Source organism: Spea bombifrons, chromosome 4, assembly GCF_027358695.1.
Source record: "Spea bombifrons isolate aSpeBom1 chromosome 4, aSpeBom1.2.pri, whole genome shotgun sequence".
Classification (NCBI taxonomy): domain Eukaryota; kingdom Metazoa; phylum Chordata; class Amphibia; order Anura; family Pelobatidae; genus Spea; species Spea bombifrons.
The window spans coordinates 80531072-80550468 of NC_071090.1; the positions used below are offsets into that span (position 1 = coordinate 80531072).

The following is a 19397-nucleotide window of genomic DNA, read 5'->3' on the forward strand; positions in this document are numbered from 1 at the left end:
GTGAATTGATACATTTTCAGCACAACTAAAATAATTTCTTTTGTGTAACCTTCCCGCACTGATCAGAAGTACCCTTTTGTGAGAAACGATGTCCCTTGGCATATTATGAATGAATGAGTGGGTGATAGAGCCAAACAGGCTCATTCTTCACCTTTTGTATTGTGTTTTGGTCCTTATTTTTGTTCATATGACTGACAAAGTTTACCTTGGCTTGACTCGGCTCATAACACAGAACTGGGCAGCTCTCCCACCTATACCATATTGTTACCTACTCCCCATCTATGTAGGCATTTTGTTTTGCTGTACTTAAGTAGGTTCACCTTAGGCGCAAATGTATAAACATCTACTATGCCGCAAAAAAAATATCACAGCTAATCAAATATTTTCTCCCACGAGTGCTCACTGACACAACCAAATATCAATTTACACTCGCACATTTTGATGATAATTGTCTGACTCAATCGCCATCGAAGGAAACACCTGGATTTTCCACTCAATCTATATATTGGTACTGTATTTAATATAGCAGTGAGCAAGAAAAAACATAGCAGATTATAGAAGACGACCAAATATTCCACAGAAACAAACAAAAACAGAACAGCAATTTTGGAAAGCTATATACAAGCAGAAGCCACAAGCACAAGTGGGTGCGGTGAACAGGGGGACTTGGCTCCCCTTGGCAGCAACCGCATGAAACCACAGTTTTTTTTCTTCAATGCCAACCACTTTATATATGCAAGTAATAGCACATATTAAAACAATATAATTTTATAAATATATATTAATATTTTGCCCTATATACCTTTTCCCTGCTGCTTTTCAACATGCATGCTTGCAGCTTCTACCCTTGCATAAAAGCAGTGCCACTTGCATCATGGGTAGCCTGCAGGAGTACCCAGGAGTCCCTGTCTCTGCAGTCTCCTGTGCAGCTGGAAGGGGGCCAGTGAAATATGCCCACTCTACATATTTATAACCTTAGTTGCACACCCAGACACACTAACACCATGCACTAACATACACACACAATAACACCTCACACTACCATGCACACAGACTCAAACATTTCCACATATACGCACACACACTCTCCCCCTCTCTTCCACTTTCCCAGGATTTATGAACCACACGCTCATGCTAACATCATAGACTAATATGCACATACTGTATATGATGACATACACACTCATTTCACACATGAACACACCATACATTTATACATACATATACACACACACGACCTCTCTCTTTTGCTCCCTCTCAGAGTTCTCCCCCTCAGATATCTACTCTCACAGCTATTCTTCTCCCTCTCTCAGCTTTCCCTCTGACACCCTTTATTTTCCCTCAACTCTACCCATCTCACAACCCTTATTTTCCATATCTCTCTTCCACCCGCTTACCTTGCACAAGTCTTCCTGCCTCTTGAACTGTCTACAAGCTGCTGCTGTAGTTCCACTGCAGGGTCATGTAATGTGTGTTATATGACCCTGCTGGGAACCCCAGTTACTGTGGCACCAGGTAGCAGAACAAGTGCATGTGTGCATTGTACACTCAGTAACAGGATAGCCAGGCATTTTAAAAAAATCTCCTTTTATTTATTATAAAATGATGCAATTTCATATTAAATACAGATCTTATAGGAGAGCTTACCTGATCTAATAGCTGTGAGTAAAGGTCATGGCAGTTGACAAATATATACTTGTATGTAGAGTCTAAACAAGCCCGCACACAGTCCTTCACCACCATGCTTGCTCTTGGTGGACTCTGGAGTTCAAGAACCTGATGTTAAAAGAACAAGAAACATTTTGAAATAACCGAAAGAACTTCCCGTGTTCTGAATATTTTCTATGACTGTCAGCCTACTGGAATCTGAATTAAACATCAATACTCCCACACACCTTCTAATTTAGGAAAGCTCATATAATTTTATGGCACAAACTCATTTGTATTAATTTTGTTTGTAAAATGTAATATGAACATGTTTGTTATTCTGAGAAGCACGCAGCTGTCTTCATTACTAAAATAAAAATGCTTCTATAACGAACACCCCATAAAATTACCTGTTGCTGCAACTGGTCTAAAGGTAGAACCACGTAACCTTTATTATTAATGATGAGTGTGACTTCGCCCCCCACTTACAGTCATTTCCAACAAGACAGAAACACAGAATTTAATGACATATAAAAGCCATTTGTCCTATCTAGTCTGCCGATTTTTCCTGATGTAGAGACTCACTTAATCACCACTTGGTCATTTTTAAATTCTTTCTCTGTATTAACCTATACCACTTTAAATGGGAAGCTGTTCCATCCTCGTCCACCCTCTTAGTAAAATAAAAATTGTTTGTATTACATCTAAACGTCTGACCCTCCAGGTTTAAATTATAGTATCTTTTCTCCTCTGAGAAAAGTTTCTATTGCATCCACTTATTTTCCTCAAGTTATAACATAAGCTGAAACGTAACATGTATGTTACAGGACTGATACATATTGGGCACTGCGATAGACGGACAGGGTATGTAAGTAAACAATGGCTTGTCGTTTCAACCTATGCCTGGCTAGTTCTACAATAAAGTGAGTGTGATCATGCTGAAAATCACTAATGAATAATTAATTTGGTAATCATATATAGATTCTGCAAAAAACAAGGTAATCAACGTTGCGCAACATTATTTAATTCGTGTAGCACATGTGTACAACATAGATTGGTCACAATGCAAGGATAGATCTTTCCAGCTGTCACTAGCACTTGTTTATAAGCATATGCGAGCCCGACTGACATATCTTCCTAATGGGCAGTCCAAAGCCAGCTATAAATTACCCATGTTCTGTTAATCTTATGAGATACAGTACATATAGGTAATGTTAGAATAGATCTGGCAAAAAAGTATATTGGTTTAATTGTTCAACAATACTAGACAAATAATTTTCTGATCTCTTAGAGATTAAGCTAATCTTAAGAACATCCCTATTACATCATAATTGACAAAAAACGGCTGCTTGCAAACCACCTGGTTCTTTGTGTATGTAGCCATGCAAGTACATTACACAAAAAACAAACTGATCATTGTACTGATCTTTTAGAAATGTCCAGAGGAGCCTGATTTCTCTTGTACCAAGAGGGAATTCTGTACCCACCACTTTCTAAAAAAATATTTAGTGATAAGATTTGAGTTATTTACTTTATTGCTGTTTATTTTATTTTAGCATTGTTTTATGGTGCTGTTTTGTTTTAATGTATATACCACTGACCTGAATGAGTTAAATCTTAGTTGTTGAGCACATCAGTTGTTTCACAAGTACCAATTAGGATTGTCATTACTAGCTGGCCTGATGGCAACACATGCTGAACACTTCAGGTTTCTATGGCCTTAAACTAGCTGGAAGTTCTGTATATCCTTGTCTTAATACAAGTCTTTTTATGGATTTTTAGTTGAGATGCCTGATCTAAAAAAAATGGGGCCGGATTGAGGCCTTCAAGACCTGGGGTTGTGCACTACTGTATAAGACTATAACAGATGTTGATGAGTGGTTTCAGAAAGGATCGGATGTAACAGATTACATACCCTTTGTTAAAATGTATTATACACATTGAGTACTGTTTCTGCTATATGATTATAACATGTTTTAGTTGTATGGTATTGTAGTATGTAATGCTTCACTAAAGTAAAATATCTGCTGCTACTGAATTCAAAGTTTAATATTTTTTTTAAAAAAATACATGTCCTACTATTGTACAGTCATGTGCTGCACGGAAAAAAACAAATAAAGTGGTATGATTTTGCAACGTGCCAGCTACCCATTTCTAAAATGGCACTAAGTATCTGAAACATCTACTAATTTTCTAATTTATTATGCATCAAAGAAGCAGGAAATACCTTCATGCGAAAAAAGGTGATGCTTGTTAGCAGATCCACAGTTGACTTTAGGTCTTGGAGCCTTTCAGGATTACTAGCCGTAAAGTTATCCTGTTAAAGAAAACATACATTAAGTTATAAACTGAGGCATTTCTCTTGGTATCATTAAAATGTTTATTAAAAAGCCCATAAAAACGATGTACTTAAAAATAAAAATGTCATAGATTTGATACATTTACAATGGATTTGATTTTAGAAGTTGTCATCTGGTAGATAAGGCAATCTAGAGCATAAAGTACATTTAACTATGAACTTTAGTTAGAGTTCTAGCTAAGTTGAGAGGGACAGAAATAATGGTATATTGCCATTAAGAAGAACGTTTGCTCCTTTATTAGGTATACCTTATTAGACAGACATGATACCTTGTGTGGTCTTCTGCTACAATAGCCCAAATAAAGTGGACTATGTGTACACTTAGAAGAAGTGGATTAGAAAACAAGAGAGGTGAGTTAATGGGGGCCATGATAGGATATATATAAGATGAATGTAAGATATAAGGATATTTGAGGGATTTATGTATCAGTGGTGGGACTGACTGGGAAGAATTATGATGCTGCTGTTGGTGGAACAGGATACTTTGGTATAAAAAATAGGACCTATATAGTGCAAGAGCAAAAAGCCAAACCATTAAGTGAGTGGGATATATCTATTGTTTGATATATCAGCTGAATTCATTACTAAGTCATAATATATAATAACAGTTATAAAGAACAGTATCAATGATACTACAGAATGATTATATCATTTTAGATGCACTTAAATGTATTTTGTTTTGTATTGTCTATTGCATACTTAGGATCACTCTGCAGAATGTTAAGTATTTCAAAATCATTCTCTTTCTATAACACAATACATCACAAGCTTCTTTATGATATGTCACATTACCAAGGGCATTTTTTCATGCATGACAAGTTATTATTTTGAAGAGCTCAAGTATTTTCTTTCTGTATTAATATGTGTGTGTTTTTAAGATGCTTAACGTCCCACTATACATATTGCATCATATTTCCTGGAATGACTTCTGTTTCATAACGTATGGATTGCTTGCATTGGTTCTACTTAAACAATATATGAACAGTATTCAATACATTGTTGCCTCTCATCAAAGCTTACGTGACTCTACATCTTTTTTGGTGATTTCACATTAAAGGTAACACCCTCAACTGAGTAGCAGACCTGCTACAGACTGCAATGTGGGATAAAACAAAGTTATATTGGCTCATATTCACAATCATAAAACATATCACTGTTTGTACCATTGGAATCTATTTAATTATTTGTGATAAGTTTAACTCTGGTAGAAGCATTCAGCCCAAATGTTCCAGGCATAATAAAGATTTGCTGCACTTACTCTGTATTTTGAAAGGTCGATCCTCAGGGAGTTGTGCAACTGATCCAACAGCCTAATAAACTTTTCCCTCTGTACCAAAACAAAAGAAAATGCATTTGTATAAGATATATATATATATATATATATATATATATATATATATATATATATATATACACACAACATTGTTCTTCCACCCACAAAGTTGGAAGCATAACATTGTCCAAAATGACTTAGTATGTTCCCTTCAGCATATCAAGACATTTTGGACAATGGAATGCTTCCAACTTTGCAGGAAACATTTGGGGAAGTCCCTTTTCTATTCCAGCATGACTGTGTCACAGTGCACAAAGAAAGGTCCATAAAGACATGGTTGGATGAGTTTGGTGTGGGAGAACTTGACTGGCCCGCACAGAGCCCAGACCTCAACACCTTTGGGATGAACAGAAACAGAAATTGTGAGCCAGGCCTTCTCGTCTAACGTCAGTGCCTGACCTCACAAATGCTCTACTAGATGAATTGGTAAAAATCTGGACAGAAACATTCCAAAGTTTTGTGGAAATCCTTCCCAGAAGAGTGGAAGCTGTTATAGCTGCAAAGTGGGGATTAACTACATATTAATGTCTATTTATTCAGAATACAATGTCATAAAAGGCCCTGTTGGTGTAATGGTCAGGTGTCCACATACTTTTGTCCATATAGTGTACTAATAATATAACTGATCCCCACAATTGTTTGTTTCTCTTGCCTCCACCACAGTAAATGCTACTGGGATATAAGTAAGCCTTTATAAGAAGGACAATAAAGACCACGTCTTTACACAAGATGCAAAATTATAATGCATAATACCAAAATGATGAACTCTAAAACAGAAATACCATACTATATATATATCCCTTTAGAATTTGAGGGGGTCTTTTTTTACAGACTGTTGCAGAGAATACCAATAGATAAATTTTTGGATGGGTTTGTTGTCTCTGTTAGCAAAGAAGATGGTAATCACTAAATGAATAATACAAAAAAAAAATAGCTGAGAAAGGAAACTGAATAGCCAGAGGACAGATACAGCGTGAAAAAATATTTCCCAGATATCTTTTGCAGCGGATAATGATTTTAGAACTTTTAGACAGCTGTTATAGTAACATCTCCACCATTTAAAATGTATTCTTGTTGCGATGTTCACGACATTATTGTTGTAAAACAGCTGTGATGCATTCAGTATACAATGAATATGTTACATATTATATGTACTGCATCTTAAACCACTGAATGCCAGAATGTGATTGACAGAAACCAGCACATAGCTCTTGCAATCTGACACTCAGACAGTTAAGGGTGGTTTCAAATATTTTCAGTTTCAGATTGCTTGCTATCTTGGATTTTCTGATACAAATAAGAAAATAATTGAATTTATTGACATAACTATGTGTTAGTTCAGGTGTCCCCTGGCAATTTCCTCCAGAAAGCAGGGTCAAACTGACGCTGTATAATGCACAGGGGAATCTATAAGGTTACTTGAATGACAACTTAAATAGGGATTCTGCAGGGCAAACCTTTTACGATACATAGCTAACTTAGTGAGCTCAAATGTTTAACCAACCACAGCACACCTAGAAATGTAAAAATTTAGACTTTAACAGCAGATAAGAACCATTCAACCCATCTAGTCTGCAAATTTTTGCTGATGTAGAAACTCAGAACTTAGTCAGTCTTTGGTCTTGTCATGGATTCAGGATGGCCACATGCTTATCTCATCACTGTTTAAATCTAGAAACAGTTTTACTGATTAAATCCCAAAACATGGTGATAATCTCCTATATTTTGCCTGAGAGCTGAGGAAAATCGTTCCTTGAATTTTAAGACCAGTGACCAAAAAAATCACAGGTGAGGGCCAAACATGTTGGATACACACAACCACCCATTAAGGGAGTACATTGTTAACAAAGTAGACTAACAGGCACTAGGCATGCTTTTTCCAAACCAGTCTGGGAATTTCAGCCTATACCATATTATATATATATATAGCAAAACAGCTTTCGATCCTATGCCATAACTACTAATCTTTTTTTAATGGGGCATCTATAGTATTTGTGCATAAGGCTACAAATCTGGTTCAGCCAGCACGTAAAAAAAATGTAAGGCATAAATAACAACTCATACCTTTTAAAACTATAAAAAAACAAATTTCTAATATTATAAATAAGCAGCAGAGATAATAAAAAATAAAGACAGAAGAGAACTCACGCCAAAATTGGTTGCAGCAAACCGGTCCGATGCAGATACGTTCGTTGAGACAGTGGTGTGAGCGTAGAAGGCGTTAATATTTGCCAGCAATGTACTCATGACAGCAGGAACACCAGGGCACATATATTTAGAAGACAGACAGGAAAAGTGCCTAAAGTAAAAACATTGTTATCATTTAACGTGAGAAGAATTACAGTCACAAGTATCAACTAGCAAATCGATGTATTTACCATACATAGAATGTTGGTGATTATCAAGGTAATCAGAGTGTAAACTGGAATATAAGTCTGCAATCGGTACATTTGCCATTCATAAACTAGAGTGGTCCATTTTAATGAGAACACAATTCAATCTATACATCGAAGACCAAGCCCCATGATAAATCATTGAACGCTACGTTCCAACCGTAATAACTTTATAAATGGCTATATTTGACATTATTTTTATATAAAGGTAATAGCGATTTCTGTGATAAAATGCATCAATCTTACTTATTTTATTTTGTTGCCTTCAAAACATCAATAAATCTGATATTTAAGGCTGGCAGTTCCACTTGAAAGATTTTTCAGGAAGAAAAACACTCGAACAGAATAGGCTAATTTGTTGCCGCTATAATCTATGGCTCAGTTTCTCACAAAGCTTTATGTCTTACTGCCACCAAATAAAACAACTAAGGTAAAAGTATTCTGTTTTTACTATTGTTTGCATTGGGAAACAACCTGCTACCTCTGTGTCTATTGACGCTACATCACTTGGACGCAAGGTGAGCTAGGGTGATGGACCGAGGGCAGGAGTTATGTTTTAGGTGGGTAAGATGGACATTACTGGAACAATTTTCTTGTTGAGCGAGATCTTGGGGTCCATTCTCTTTGGACTCTGGCTCTAAACAACTTGTTTGCTGTAGATCACCAAATGTGCTTTTAGCACTACTGTACTACCGAGCACCTGGGTTTTCCTGGGAGTAGTGATCTCTCTTTTTTTTACCAATAAAAAAGAAAGCAAAATGTCAATGATGACAATTTATTTAGTGTGTTTGATTGGGAGGCAAGGTAACTACAGGACTGCATTGGAGTATGAATGAAAGGATCATCATTTGATTGTATAGTGTAATGGTTAAGGTCCTGGCCTACAATCCATGATGTCCTCTGTTCGAATCCAGGATAGAGTGGAGTGTGTGTATGTATAGGTGTATAGTGATAGAGTGATAGAGTAACTATGTGGGTGTTAGAGCGAGTAAACGTAGCCTACCATATAGGAGAACGAAGGATACAAATGACATCCTTTGATCCAAGGAGGGAAGCCACATACACACAAGTAATTTAGAAAGCAGCAAGGTAAAGTTATATGACGGTTTAGGGAATATTTTTTCATCTTTTGTTTTAGCTAGCTTCATCTTTACAAGCAAAATATAAATACAATATGTATTAAACAATATGCATGTATAAAAAAAGGAGTTACGTTACGGTTAATATTAGGCAAAACTTATGCTCTTTACCATGTATTAAACAGTCTGCCTTTTCAGCAGAAAGAAACTGCTCATGGTTGGCCCTTTCATTTATGCATCCTAAATTCAATGAGAACCAAAATATTACAATGTACAGATTTGATTTTCAGCCAGGTCTGCAACCTGGTGGTTTCTTTTGACCATGCATGTCCTGCTCCCTGACTGTATGGCACTCTCCACACCAACACGTACACACGGATGGCACACACCACAGGCTGTCTGGAGTGAGCCCAGTTCCCACAGACACCTAGCCCTGTTCCTTCTCAAAGATACTCTCTAATAAGAGGCAGATCTTTAGCTACTCTACCCTAGGACGTTCCCAGGAATGACAATGCCCCAGAGGATTATAGGGTTACAGGTCAAATATATTTTCTTGTCTATACACTTCCTATTAATATTGAAACAGTGGAATGTTTTTCTATACCTCCTTCAAATAGTTAATATTATCAGGTTTCTCCTTATAGTATTTTTCATATTCACATGTACACACACTATTGTACATTTACTGCAGTGTTATTGTTACTTTGTTTCTGGCTTACATTTACCGATCATAATTTAGTTTGAGTTGTTAGTTCTGGGAGGAATACAGTGAATTCATGTTTCCTGCTGACATGTTTCAATGTTTCACTTTAACATTCCCATACTGGGAGGATATCCCTTGGATGTTTTTGCCCTTTATCCAATACTATGCATCCTGAATAAATATTAGACTATATTTGCTAAATGCCTACATCTCCTCTTTCACTGAGCTTATTCATTCTGTTATGAGGCTACAAGACCCTTAGCCTACCCTTTCTTCTTTAAGCATCAGGCAGAGCCAGCACCATTGCCAGTGCTTAAATAGTCACTGGATGTGTTGCTGAATGGCGTTACTAACTTCTCCTAATAGTGCATAATACACACTATATTATCATCTGTATAATTATAGCTACCAAAATGAATAGGTACAATTCCAGGGTATGTGCAGTGATAATGCATTGACTCATATCTGAAAGGTGATGTTGCATTTCTATAGAAATAACCTGCCTCTTTGCACCACAGCTAATTGAAATGCTGTCTTTTGATAAAAGTCCACTAACAACATCGGTAGTGGTGTAATCATGTATTTCTACAGCATTTTCATTTGATGAATGTTCTCATATTCTCTGGAGTCCCAAGCAACTGAATCTTTTAATACTCACACGTACAAGAAGCAAAGTAGGGGCAATATCATTTTTCTAGAATTTGTAAAAAAAAAAATTATTTCTGAATGCTTATAGGGAGAAGGTGGTATTCGCATTGTGTAATTTTCAGACATAGACATCATTGTTTCAAAACCTTGCTGGCATAAATTGTCTGAAAATCCCTTGTCAAATCATTATATACATTTAGGATTATCATCACCATGAGACTTAAACACAATTACATTTACTAACACCCAAGTAAGTATTTAGTTGTGTTTTTCTTTTTTTTCTTTTACTGAGCATGTGCAGGAAGCATACTGAGATATGCTTCCTACTTTAAGCAGAGGCAACTGGGGAGGAGTTAAATGAGACATAACTCTAATTTTCTAATTCCAACAATTTAGGAATTCGTACAGCAAATTATATATGCTGTGAAATGAATCATACAAAATGGACCCCAAAATGCATTTTACTTAAGAGTAAGGCTGGTGTTGTTCTTTAAGCAACATTTCAAGTATGACACTGCTTTGAGATATGCATATTATCAAATTAATGTACAGCACCAAAGATGCAGTGAAAGCCTAAATTACTAGGTCTCTGGTCCTTGAGTTACATCATGGCAGCCTCAGACATACATTCTATTGGCTTTTGTATTACAGTCTCGGACCATTTAAAGGAAACCTACCCTTGGATCCTTTCCTTTTATGGGACAACCACCACTACTATTGTCAAGGGTGTGCTTTGTTTATGTGATTAATACAGATTTGTAAACATTGTATTTTAGGTGATTCCTGTAATAAACAAGATCAGATATGCGGCCAAAATATAACACCATTCATAATTTGTCATTTCGATAAACACCATTAGCATCAAACCCGGATTTTATAGCAGAGTTTCATCAGTGTAAACAGATTAGTGGATGATGCAAGATGTCAAGAGTACTTGATTATGCTGAAGTGCCTTTAACTTTATCAAGCAGCTTCACTGCGGGCTGTTAATGGCCATAATCATGGTTTGATTGCTTTAGGCAAAGGTGAATGCTTCAACTAACACATGAGGAGTCATGTTTACTTAATGCAGAAGAACTGTTCTTTCACGTACAATGTAATCAAAGTTAAATACTTAGCTATATTTTAAGCTATATTTATATACATAGTTAAATTTTGTATTTTCAAAATTTGTATTATGTATTCAATAACACATGATAAAGAGAAGTATTTTGCTAGCTGTCTTAATAGGCGGGCACCATATTTTTTGCTTATTGTCCATGGCAGAGCCTTTCACACAACATATGTTGTTTTTTTTAAAATAGTGTATCACAATATGGCTTTTGTTGTTGTTTTGTTAGGAGAAGAATAGAAAGTGGGTACAGCAGGATCAGAAATTGTTAAAGCATAGGCAGGTGTAAATAGAGCTATCCTCAAGCCAAACCACTTTGATTCACAGGTGCCTCTAAAAAACATGTCGCTCTAGGCAAATGCTTAGTAAAATGTAAACACTACCTATACCCATACCATCTAACATTTCAATGGTCCAAATTGGGACACCTCTGTTGGGGAGTGTAGCGAGAAGGGGGTTGACTACCCACTCACCAAATTGGGATACCTACCTTGCAACCCCATGTGGGAGCTATATTATTTTATATATCTATATATAGATCATTTAGGGGTATTATAAGCAGTTACAACTTGGACTATTATATATCCATACAAAAGACCTTTACAGCTAAAAGTCCAAGCACATAATGCAGATAACACACAGTTTACTGTCTTATATGTTTTGATCAATATATCAACCTATACTTTGTTGCCTGCAATAAATAGAATCACAACATAGAAGTATAGGTCTATACATACAATACATGGAAAAAAAAAAATTCTTTAATCAAAACTTTTCAATAAAAACATATTATATAAAAAAAGACGTGTAGGTCTATGTAAATATATGTGTATATTGTCTTGCAGCGCACAAAAAAATAAAGTTGCATTACTTTGACCTTGCTGGAAGATACAGAAACTGTGCTGCCACTAACCATAAATATAATACGGAATCACGTCTGAATTAATTAGGAAACATGCCAGCCTTTCCAAATAAAAGTACAGTAAGTTAACAATGTTGCTAAGCTTCAACAAAAAACAGAGGATACAATCGTTAACTTCTTACAAATCAAACTGGATTAATCTATACATATAATACATGTTACCTCTTTATATTAAATTATTAGTTAATTTATTATAAAACATAAAACTTTATTGCATTTATTTTCAGATATTCATTTAAAACTGGAAACATCGAGGGTTATGTAAAAAAAAAAATAACCAATTAAATCATCATGTGGATAGGATTTATTCCATAGGTTGCTATGGTGATTACACCACTTTTAAGATTTTGCACCGGAACCACTTTTGTATACATCAGCCCTAAGGATTTGGTTAAACATAAAAATAAAAAAACAATGGAATTAGGTTTAGAGACATTTAAAGAGACAATGAGTTTATTTAATAATTTAAATTAAAGAAGTGTTTTGCACACAACATGGAATTTGTTGTGTTTGGATCGTTAAATTTACTTCTGTGTGGATTTCACTTTTTCACCTGATCAGAGATCATCATAATCCTTTAAACTCGTTTTTATTTCATTTAGAAATTAAAGCATAATTATACAAATCATAATGTCATTAAATGTGTAACGATTCCCACTGTATTTGTATAAAAAGTGATTGTGGTGCAGAGATTAAAGGGGTCCTATCACCATAGCAATTAACTGCTGAATAGATCATTCTGTAGATTGGTTGCTATAGTGATAGTTTTGAAATGGTGTACCTCAATCATATTTTTTACAGCCCAGTAGAGGGCTAACTATATATACAGATGTAAAATATTAAGTGGATGTATAACATAAAATACGAGCCATTTATTCTACCTGCCATAAAAATGTTTTTTCATGGCCTTCCTAGAAGTATTTATATTTTTTGAGATTAAGTTCAGCCATTGTTTAATTAATGATTTGTATTTATAAAATGACAACAGATGTATTATTCTAAAAATAAAACAGACACGGAGGGAGGAATAAGTAGGTACAAGAGACATTCAAGATGGTGGGGGAAGGGATAGAATACATGCAAAGCGTATACACGCATTGGGTCTGTACATGAAGAGGGCCAAGTCCAAATGGGAGTCTTGGGAAAATCGAAGGGGTTGCTGTGACGATCCCTCTGTCTGAGATACTATAGAGTTTACGGACTATGCTACAAGCTATGGTAAGATGAAAAATATCAGAGAAATAACTATCCACTGGTTGTACATAATGCATAGTTTTCTCTAAGAGTTTAAATTGTCTAAATGTAGCCCAACTTACCTTCAATAAGCTGTTTCTTCAATCAAACCCACCGAGGACCATAAGGTATACATTTATCATAAGCACGTAACATATATGAAATATTGATAAGCACTGAAATAACACAGTGGTTTATCCCTACAGATAAAATGTCATAAAATACCCAGGAATTACATTGCCTATTGATGCCGCCAATAACAAATTCATGTTTAGAACAGGCTGTACATTGCTTGTTCCTTTTCTTTCCTTTTTAGTCTTTGAACAGTATACTAGCTCATTTTCTTTTTATTATTAGTGGTTATATACTCACGTCATAGCTTGATAAATAGACTCAATTCCGTAGCGCATTGCAAATTCATCCACTATTTCCTGCGCAGCGTCATCAAAGTAAACCTTCCAAGCTTCTTCGCCTTTCACTTCAGGGATCTTAACAATGCCGTTATTCTGCACTTCTGTCAGGTAGTGGAATAAGTTCTGTGGGGAAATTATCATTCAGAATTGTCAGGGAATTCGAGACTCAGAACAGTGCTGTTTCTGCACATGAAGTTTTTAAAAGTGTCTTTTAAGCAGCAGGGATACAATTAACTACTCAGAGTGAAAGCCTACAGGTGGCTAGACACATAAAAGCTTTTCTTTAAAGGACTTAAACTCCACTACCAAACTTCACAAGAAACCTGTGTGCTCATGAGTTCAAAAGACAAAATTGGAGACACTCTCATGATAACAAACATCTGGCAAAAGCTGAGCTTACTTAAATAATACGGGCTGCAAGTATGTCACGGCCTTCATCCAACAGAAATGTACACAACAACTAAACATCTTAATTTCACATTTATCTGGGAGCAGGTTTTAAATGAAAGGGGCTAAACAAAATAGCAGGTTGTATATTATCACTTAAAATCCGAAAGTCTTATCCAAATTCTAATGAAACGATATCTGATTTCTACCTGTAACTCATAGAAATACTAAAAGGAATTACACATACTATGTGGATGACCAGAATTTTCTCCATGTTACAATACATATCTGTCGTACCTTATCTTTCTATCTATAGATATATATATGAGAGCTAAATCTATAGCTCTACAGTATGTTAGATACAATGGTGCATAAGAAGTGAAACCCGGAAATGTTAAGAGTTAAATAAACCACACAGCAGTGGCTCTAAGTATCTTGATTGTGGATGTTTTATTACCCAGATAAATTCTACCTTTTGACATAAGACACATATTCAATATTCTTAAAATAGAAGGTTTGTGTTGCAATTATGTAACATAATATAATAATACTTGTTATTGTATAATTTCTGATCATGATCACCGCTATTATTTTATTATTATATTGCATTTTTTTTTGCTTTTTGCTTGTGTAGCTGATAAATTGCCTTAATCTTCCGAAATCCCCAAGTGCTGTTAATGAACTTAAGTAGGGGTCAAGTGCCCGAGCTGCTTTAATATTGCTAAAAGCTACATGTTAGCTGATATACTATACAGATCTTTTATTTGATGGTGTCATATATTGAATTTCTGAGCTTTTGTTGACAACATTCATTTCTAGCAAACATTGGTAGTGTGCCTACTCTTCCTTTACCAAGACACTACATAATGTGACAAAGCACTGAAGAGAAAGAACAGGGCTCGCAGTGACGTGAATCTCATTCTCCCTTGCCACATGAAAGGAGTCTATGCTAGGAACGGTAGGAAGGAAACTAAGGCTGCTAAGGATGCAGACAGGATCTTTGCATCATGAAGTCTTCCACCTGCCCCGACCTCCTGCCAAAAAATTCAACAGGCTTCTGTTAAGCTTGATTTCAATTCAGGATTGTCAGATTTGTCCTTCAAGAAAAGGCATTCATGAAAAGCGTACACTTTGTTGGCATTGGATGTTTTTGAATGCCCAGTTAAAGCCGTCATTGGCTCACTCTACCGTAATTTAAATATCTTGACAATCAGACTAAAACATGGAGCACATCCATAATGGCAACAGCGCGTCACTGAAAGCAATATACTGATATATGGTTTACCTCATGCAAGCAAGTATATTGTACATGGTATGGAGGCACGTTCTCTTCCCCCTTAATTTCAACATTGATTTTCATCCGAATTGCCCCAGAGACAGCGGATTTATCTGTACGTTTCTCTGTAAAAAAAAAAAAAAAAAAAAAAAAAAAGTCAGCGACAGAAATGTTATACCTTATCTATCGGGACCACAAACATTTCCATGGTTTCAGATATTCAAGAGTTGGAAACAGATGTCTATTCCCATTGTTTATATCTTTTACATCAGCTAAGCCTCAGATAATCATGCTTGCTACATCGGAGATACAGAAATATTTGTTCTAATTGGAATGCAGGAGATTGTGCCACTAACTCAGCGGCTAGTTCTATGTGTAGTTTTTTTAATTCCTCTACAAATATGTTGTTCTTTGGCTTGTGTATTGGTAGGGTGATTCCAACCCAAAAAACATACTTGGGACCAGCAAATGGAACTGCCTCTATCATTTCTACACTATATCAAGAGTTAAAACCTATGAGTTGAGGATTTTAAAATATTAGGCAAAAAGGCAAAGTAGTTAATAATGTAGACCTAATAAGAAAGCGCATCTGGTTTTAGGTCTTAAGGGAACCTTTAATAACAGCATGGTTTAAAGGGTAACTGAGAGGCTGCAAAGATGATCAAAACTAAAATGTCTAAAGCTTATACTCATCTTTTTCAATTAGTGTAACCATTTAGAAGATATATAAGTTGAACGCAATAGACTATTTTACCTTAAGGTAGCTGAGATCTGAAGCATGTAGTATCAAAATAAACTACCTAATTTATTTCCTGCAGTTACCTCCCTTCTCCTCATCTCATCCTTACATTGACAACACAATAGGGGAGCTATAACTTGAGAAGGAATAATCAAGCCGGTCCTCAGAATAGGACGTTAAGTAGTGGCTCATATGATATAACACTGTGTGGCTTCTTAAATACACATATTGCAATATTCAGTGCTTTGCTGTAACTCTAATTTCCAAACCCAGTGGAACCCTGCAGCACTTCACGTCCCTTTTACTGATCAAGATATTGTGCAGGCTGTGCAGGGACCTGGCAACTTTAATGGAAGAAAACAGGAGAGATAGAGGTTATGCATGCGATTCATACTGCACCTAACATGTTGAACATATTGATGTTCTGACAATGATATCTGGAATCACAGCATAGCCCTTTGAATGCTAGTGGACTCTACTGCCTTGCCATTGGTGTGAAAATATATTAACGGTTTTTTGGAAAGTTACTTGATAGAAAAAATGCATCATTTTATATGTTTACGATATATACATTCATTTACTTAAAATCCAGTAACAAATTCCATGCCAATACCATGTCATGGCTTCTAATTGGAACCTCTACACTGCCACAGGTACAAGGCAGTTTCCCAGGGTCAAAGCTGTGAGGAGCAGGTACTATTTAACACAACATTTATCTTCTTGATAATTAACTAGTTAATTTACAGGTAGCTGATAAAAAAAATCAGGCCATGTCCAGCTCTGCTTACATCTGAGATACACAGCAGGTTATATTGACTCACAGACAGAAGCGGGCTTCGTAAGGGAGGGCTTTTGGTAGCATCAATGCATAGGAGCTTCTGAATTTCTAAGAATAACTTAACAGCCTGCCTAGTTCTGTGAAAGATTGCAAGTATAAAAGGTGTCAGGTTTACAGTGTATGGTGAGAGCAATGCAATTAGCCCTGACTAAATGACAGGTCAAATATAGCAAGAGTCTTAATTAAAATAACATTCCACGTCTTTGTTTTATAACTCCTACGTATCACACATATTCATATTTACACCATATGACCAAAAGTATATGGACACCATACTAATGATTGCGTTTGGGCATTTCAGCCCCACCCATTGCTAACCGATGTATAAAATCAAACACTCTCCATAGACACTGGGTCGTACTGAAGAGCTCATTGACTTTAAACATGGTACTCCAACCATTTTTACAAACCAGTGATGAATGAATCTGGGTTTGGTGAAAGACAGGGGATCGTTACCTATCACAATATTCAGTGGCTACTGTGAAGTTTGGTGGAGGAGGGATAATCTGGGACTGTTTCTCAGGGTTTGGGTTTGGCCTTTTAGTTCCACTCAAGGTAATGTTAATGCTACAGTATACAAAGACATTTTAGACATTTGTATGCTTCCAATTTTGTGGCACCAGTTTAAGAAAGGCCCTTCCCTTTTCCAGCATGGCTATGCCCATGTGAACAATGCAATGTCCATAAAGACATGGTTTGGGGCTAAAGAGTTTGGGGCTAGAGTGGCCTGAACAAAGCCCTGCCTTTAACCCTACTTGGGATGAATTGGAACGCCGATTGTTAGCAAGGCTTTCTTGTTGACAGGATTCAGCCCCAGCCAACTGCCAGACGTGGCCGCCCCTTTAAGAAGTCTGCCCGGAGATGAACTCTTCTCCACAGCTTGCTGTTCGGTTAACTGGTATGAATGAACCCTGCCTCTCTCACCTGAAGCCTATGTTATTAACACACCTGACCTAATCAACATTATATCCCTGCCTCTCATTAACGGAGGGATGAGTTCATTATGTTACTTTGCCCAAAGCTATATTTCATACCTGACTCTGGATCTAACTCTTGGATTTACCATTTTACCTGCCTGTTACCTTTTTGGACCTGGACTGCCTAAAGGCTTGCGTAGTGTTGTGTGCATGATGGAAGAATGGCTACTGAGGCATTGTGTGAAGGAGATAGACTGCCAGATAGTGTTGTGTTGATGGGGCTGCCAGGTGTAATGATAGAAACAGAGAAAGAGAAAAAGAAAACCAAGAAAAAAAAGAGTAGGAGAAAAAAAGAGTAGAGAGAAGAAAGAAAGTAGTAGTGAGAGAGAAGAAAGAAGCGTGGGTGAGAGAAGAAAAAAATGAGAGTAGAGTGAAGAAGAGAAGAAAAGATGAAAGAGAAAAATGTGCATGCAATTTTAATTGCAGATATATATGCTACGTGTAGTTCACTATACTATTTATTGGTATACCTGAAGATGTATATAATCATACCTGGGAGCTTGTCAATGGTAGTTGCCCGTATCTTTGCTTCTTCAATAAAGCAAAAAGGTGACATGGCCATGACATGGGAATACCTTAGTTCGACTTTAAAGAAGTGGGGAGTACCAAGCAGCAGGCTGTACTTGGGAGTGGGTGGATAATGTTAACGCTAAACCGGCAATTTGACTATTTCAGTTGTTAGTTTTGTAGTTTTTATGCCACTTTGAAACAAACACAACTTTACTCAATGCTCATTTTCTACTAAACACACATGCTTGTTGCAGTACATGCTTTAAATAACAAGTAAAAGGTAAAATGTGTTTGCTTAGTAATGGAAACCCAAAAAAAGTATAATCCTTTAAACTGTGAACTGTACTTCCTTGTAGGATGGTCCTAATTAAAGTCCACAGTGGGGTTGTACAATTATACTTATTTCTTTGTTTAGCTGAAGCTACTATACTGACCAATCCAGGCCTTCAAAAAATAGAGATACAAGATAATTATCAGGAGTAACTGGAACATATAACAAGTTCCATAGGGGACTCACTAAAAACATAGATCACAATATTAATATCCCACCTAAAAAAAGAACTGATCAAAGGTGGAGCAAAAGAGTATGAATTAATGTATATTATATAACTAGCCAAAGTGATGTCACTAATAACAAATTATGTCAGTTGCTATGTAAATTAAAGTGATTTGAAACATTCTAACTCTTTGCCTCAACTATGCATTATTAAGGAACGTGCCCCCAGTAAAGTTCTCCAGCAAGAAAGGAATGAAGCAACCTTCTAAAATGCATAATTTATTGGTAAGATGGCAATCAAAAAATCTCAATTATATAGCTATGCATTATGCC

The 19397-nt window shown here is 36.2% G+C and overlaps 1 protein-coding gene across 1 annotated transcript in view; it reads right to left on the reverse strand.

Moving 5' to 3' along the window:
* UNC13C (unc-13 homolog C) overlaps positions 1-19397 on the reverse strand; it is a 208279-nt gene that overhangs the window by 97733 nt on the left and 91149 nt on the right. Inside the window, exons 12-17 of the mRNA XM_053462529.1 lie at positions 15514-15629; positions 13801-13964; positions 7488-7638; positions 5265-5333; positions 3875-3964; positions 1648-1776 (exon numbers count right to left, since the gene is read on the reverse strand). Coding sequence (XP_053318504.1) covers positions 1648-1776; positions 3875-3964; positions 5265-5333; positions 7488-7638; positions 13801-13964; positions 15514-15629 — 719 coding nt within the window. The remainder of the gene's footprint in view (positions 1-1647; positions 1777-3874; positions 3965-5264; positions 5334-7487; positions 7639-13800; positions 13965-15513; positions 15630-19397) is intronic.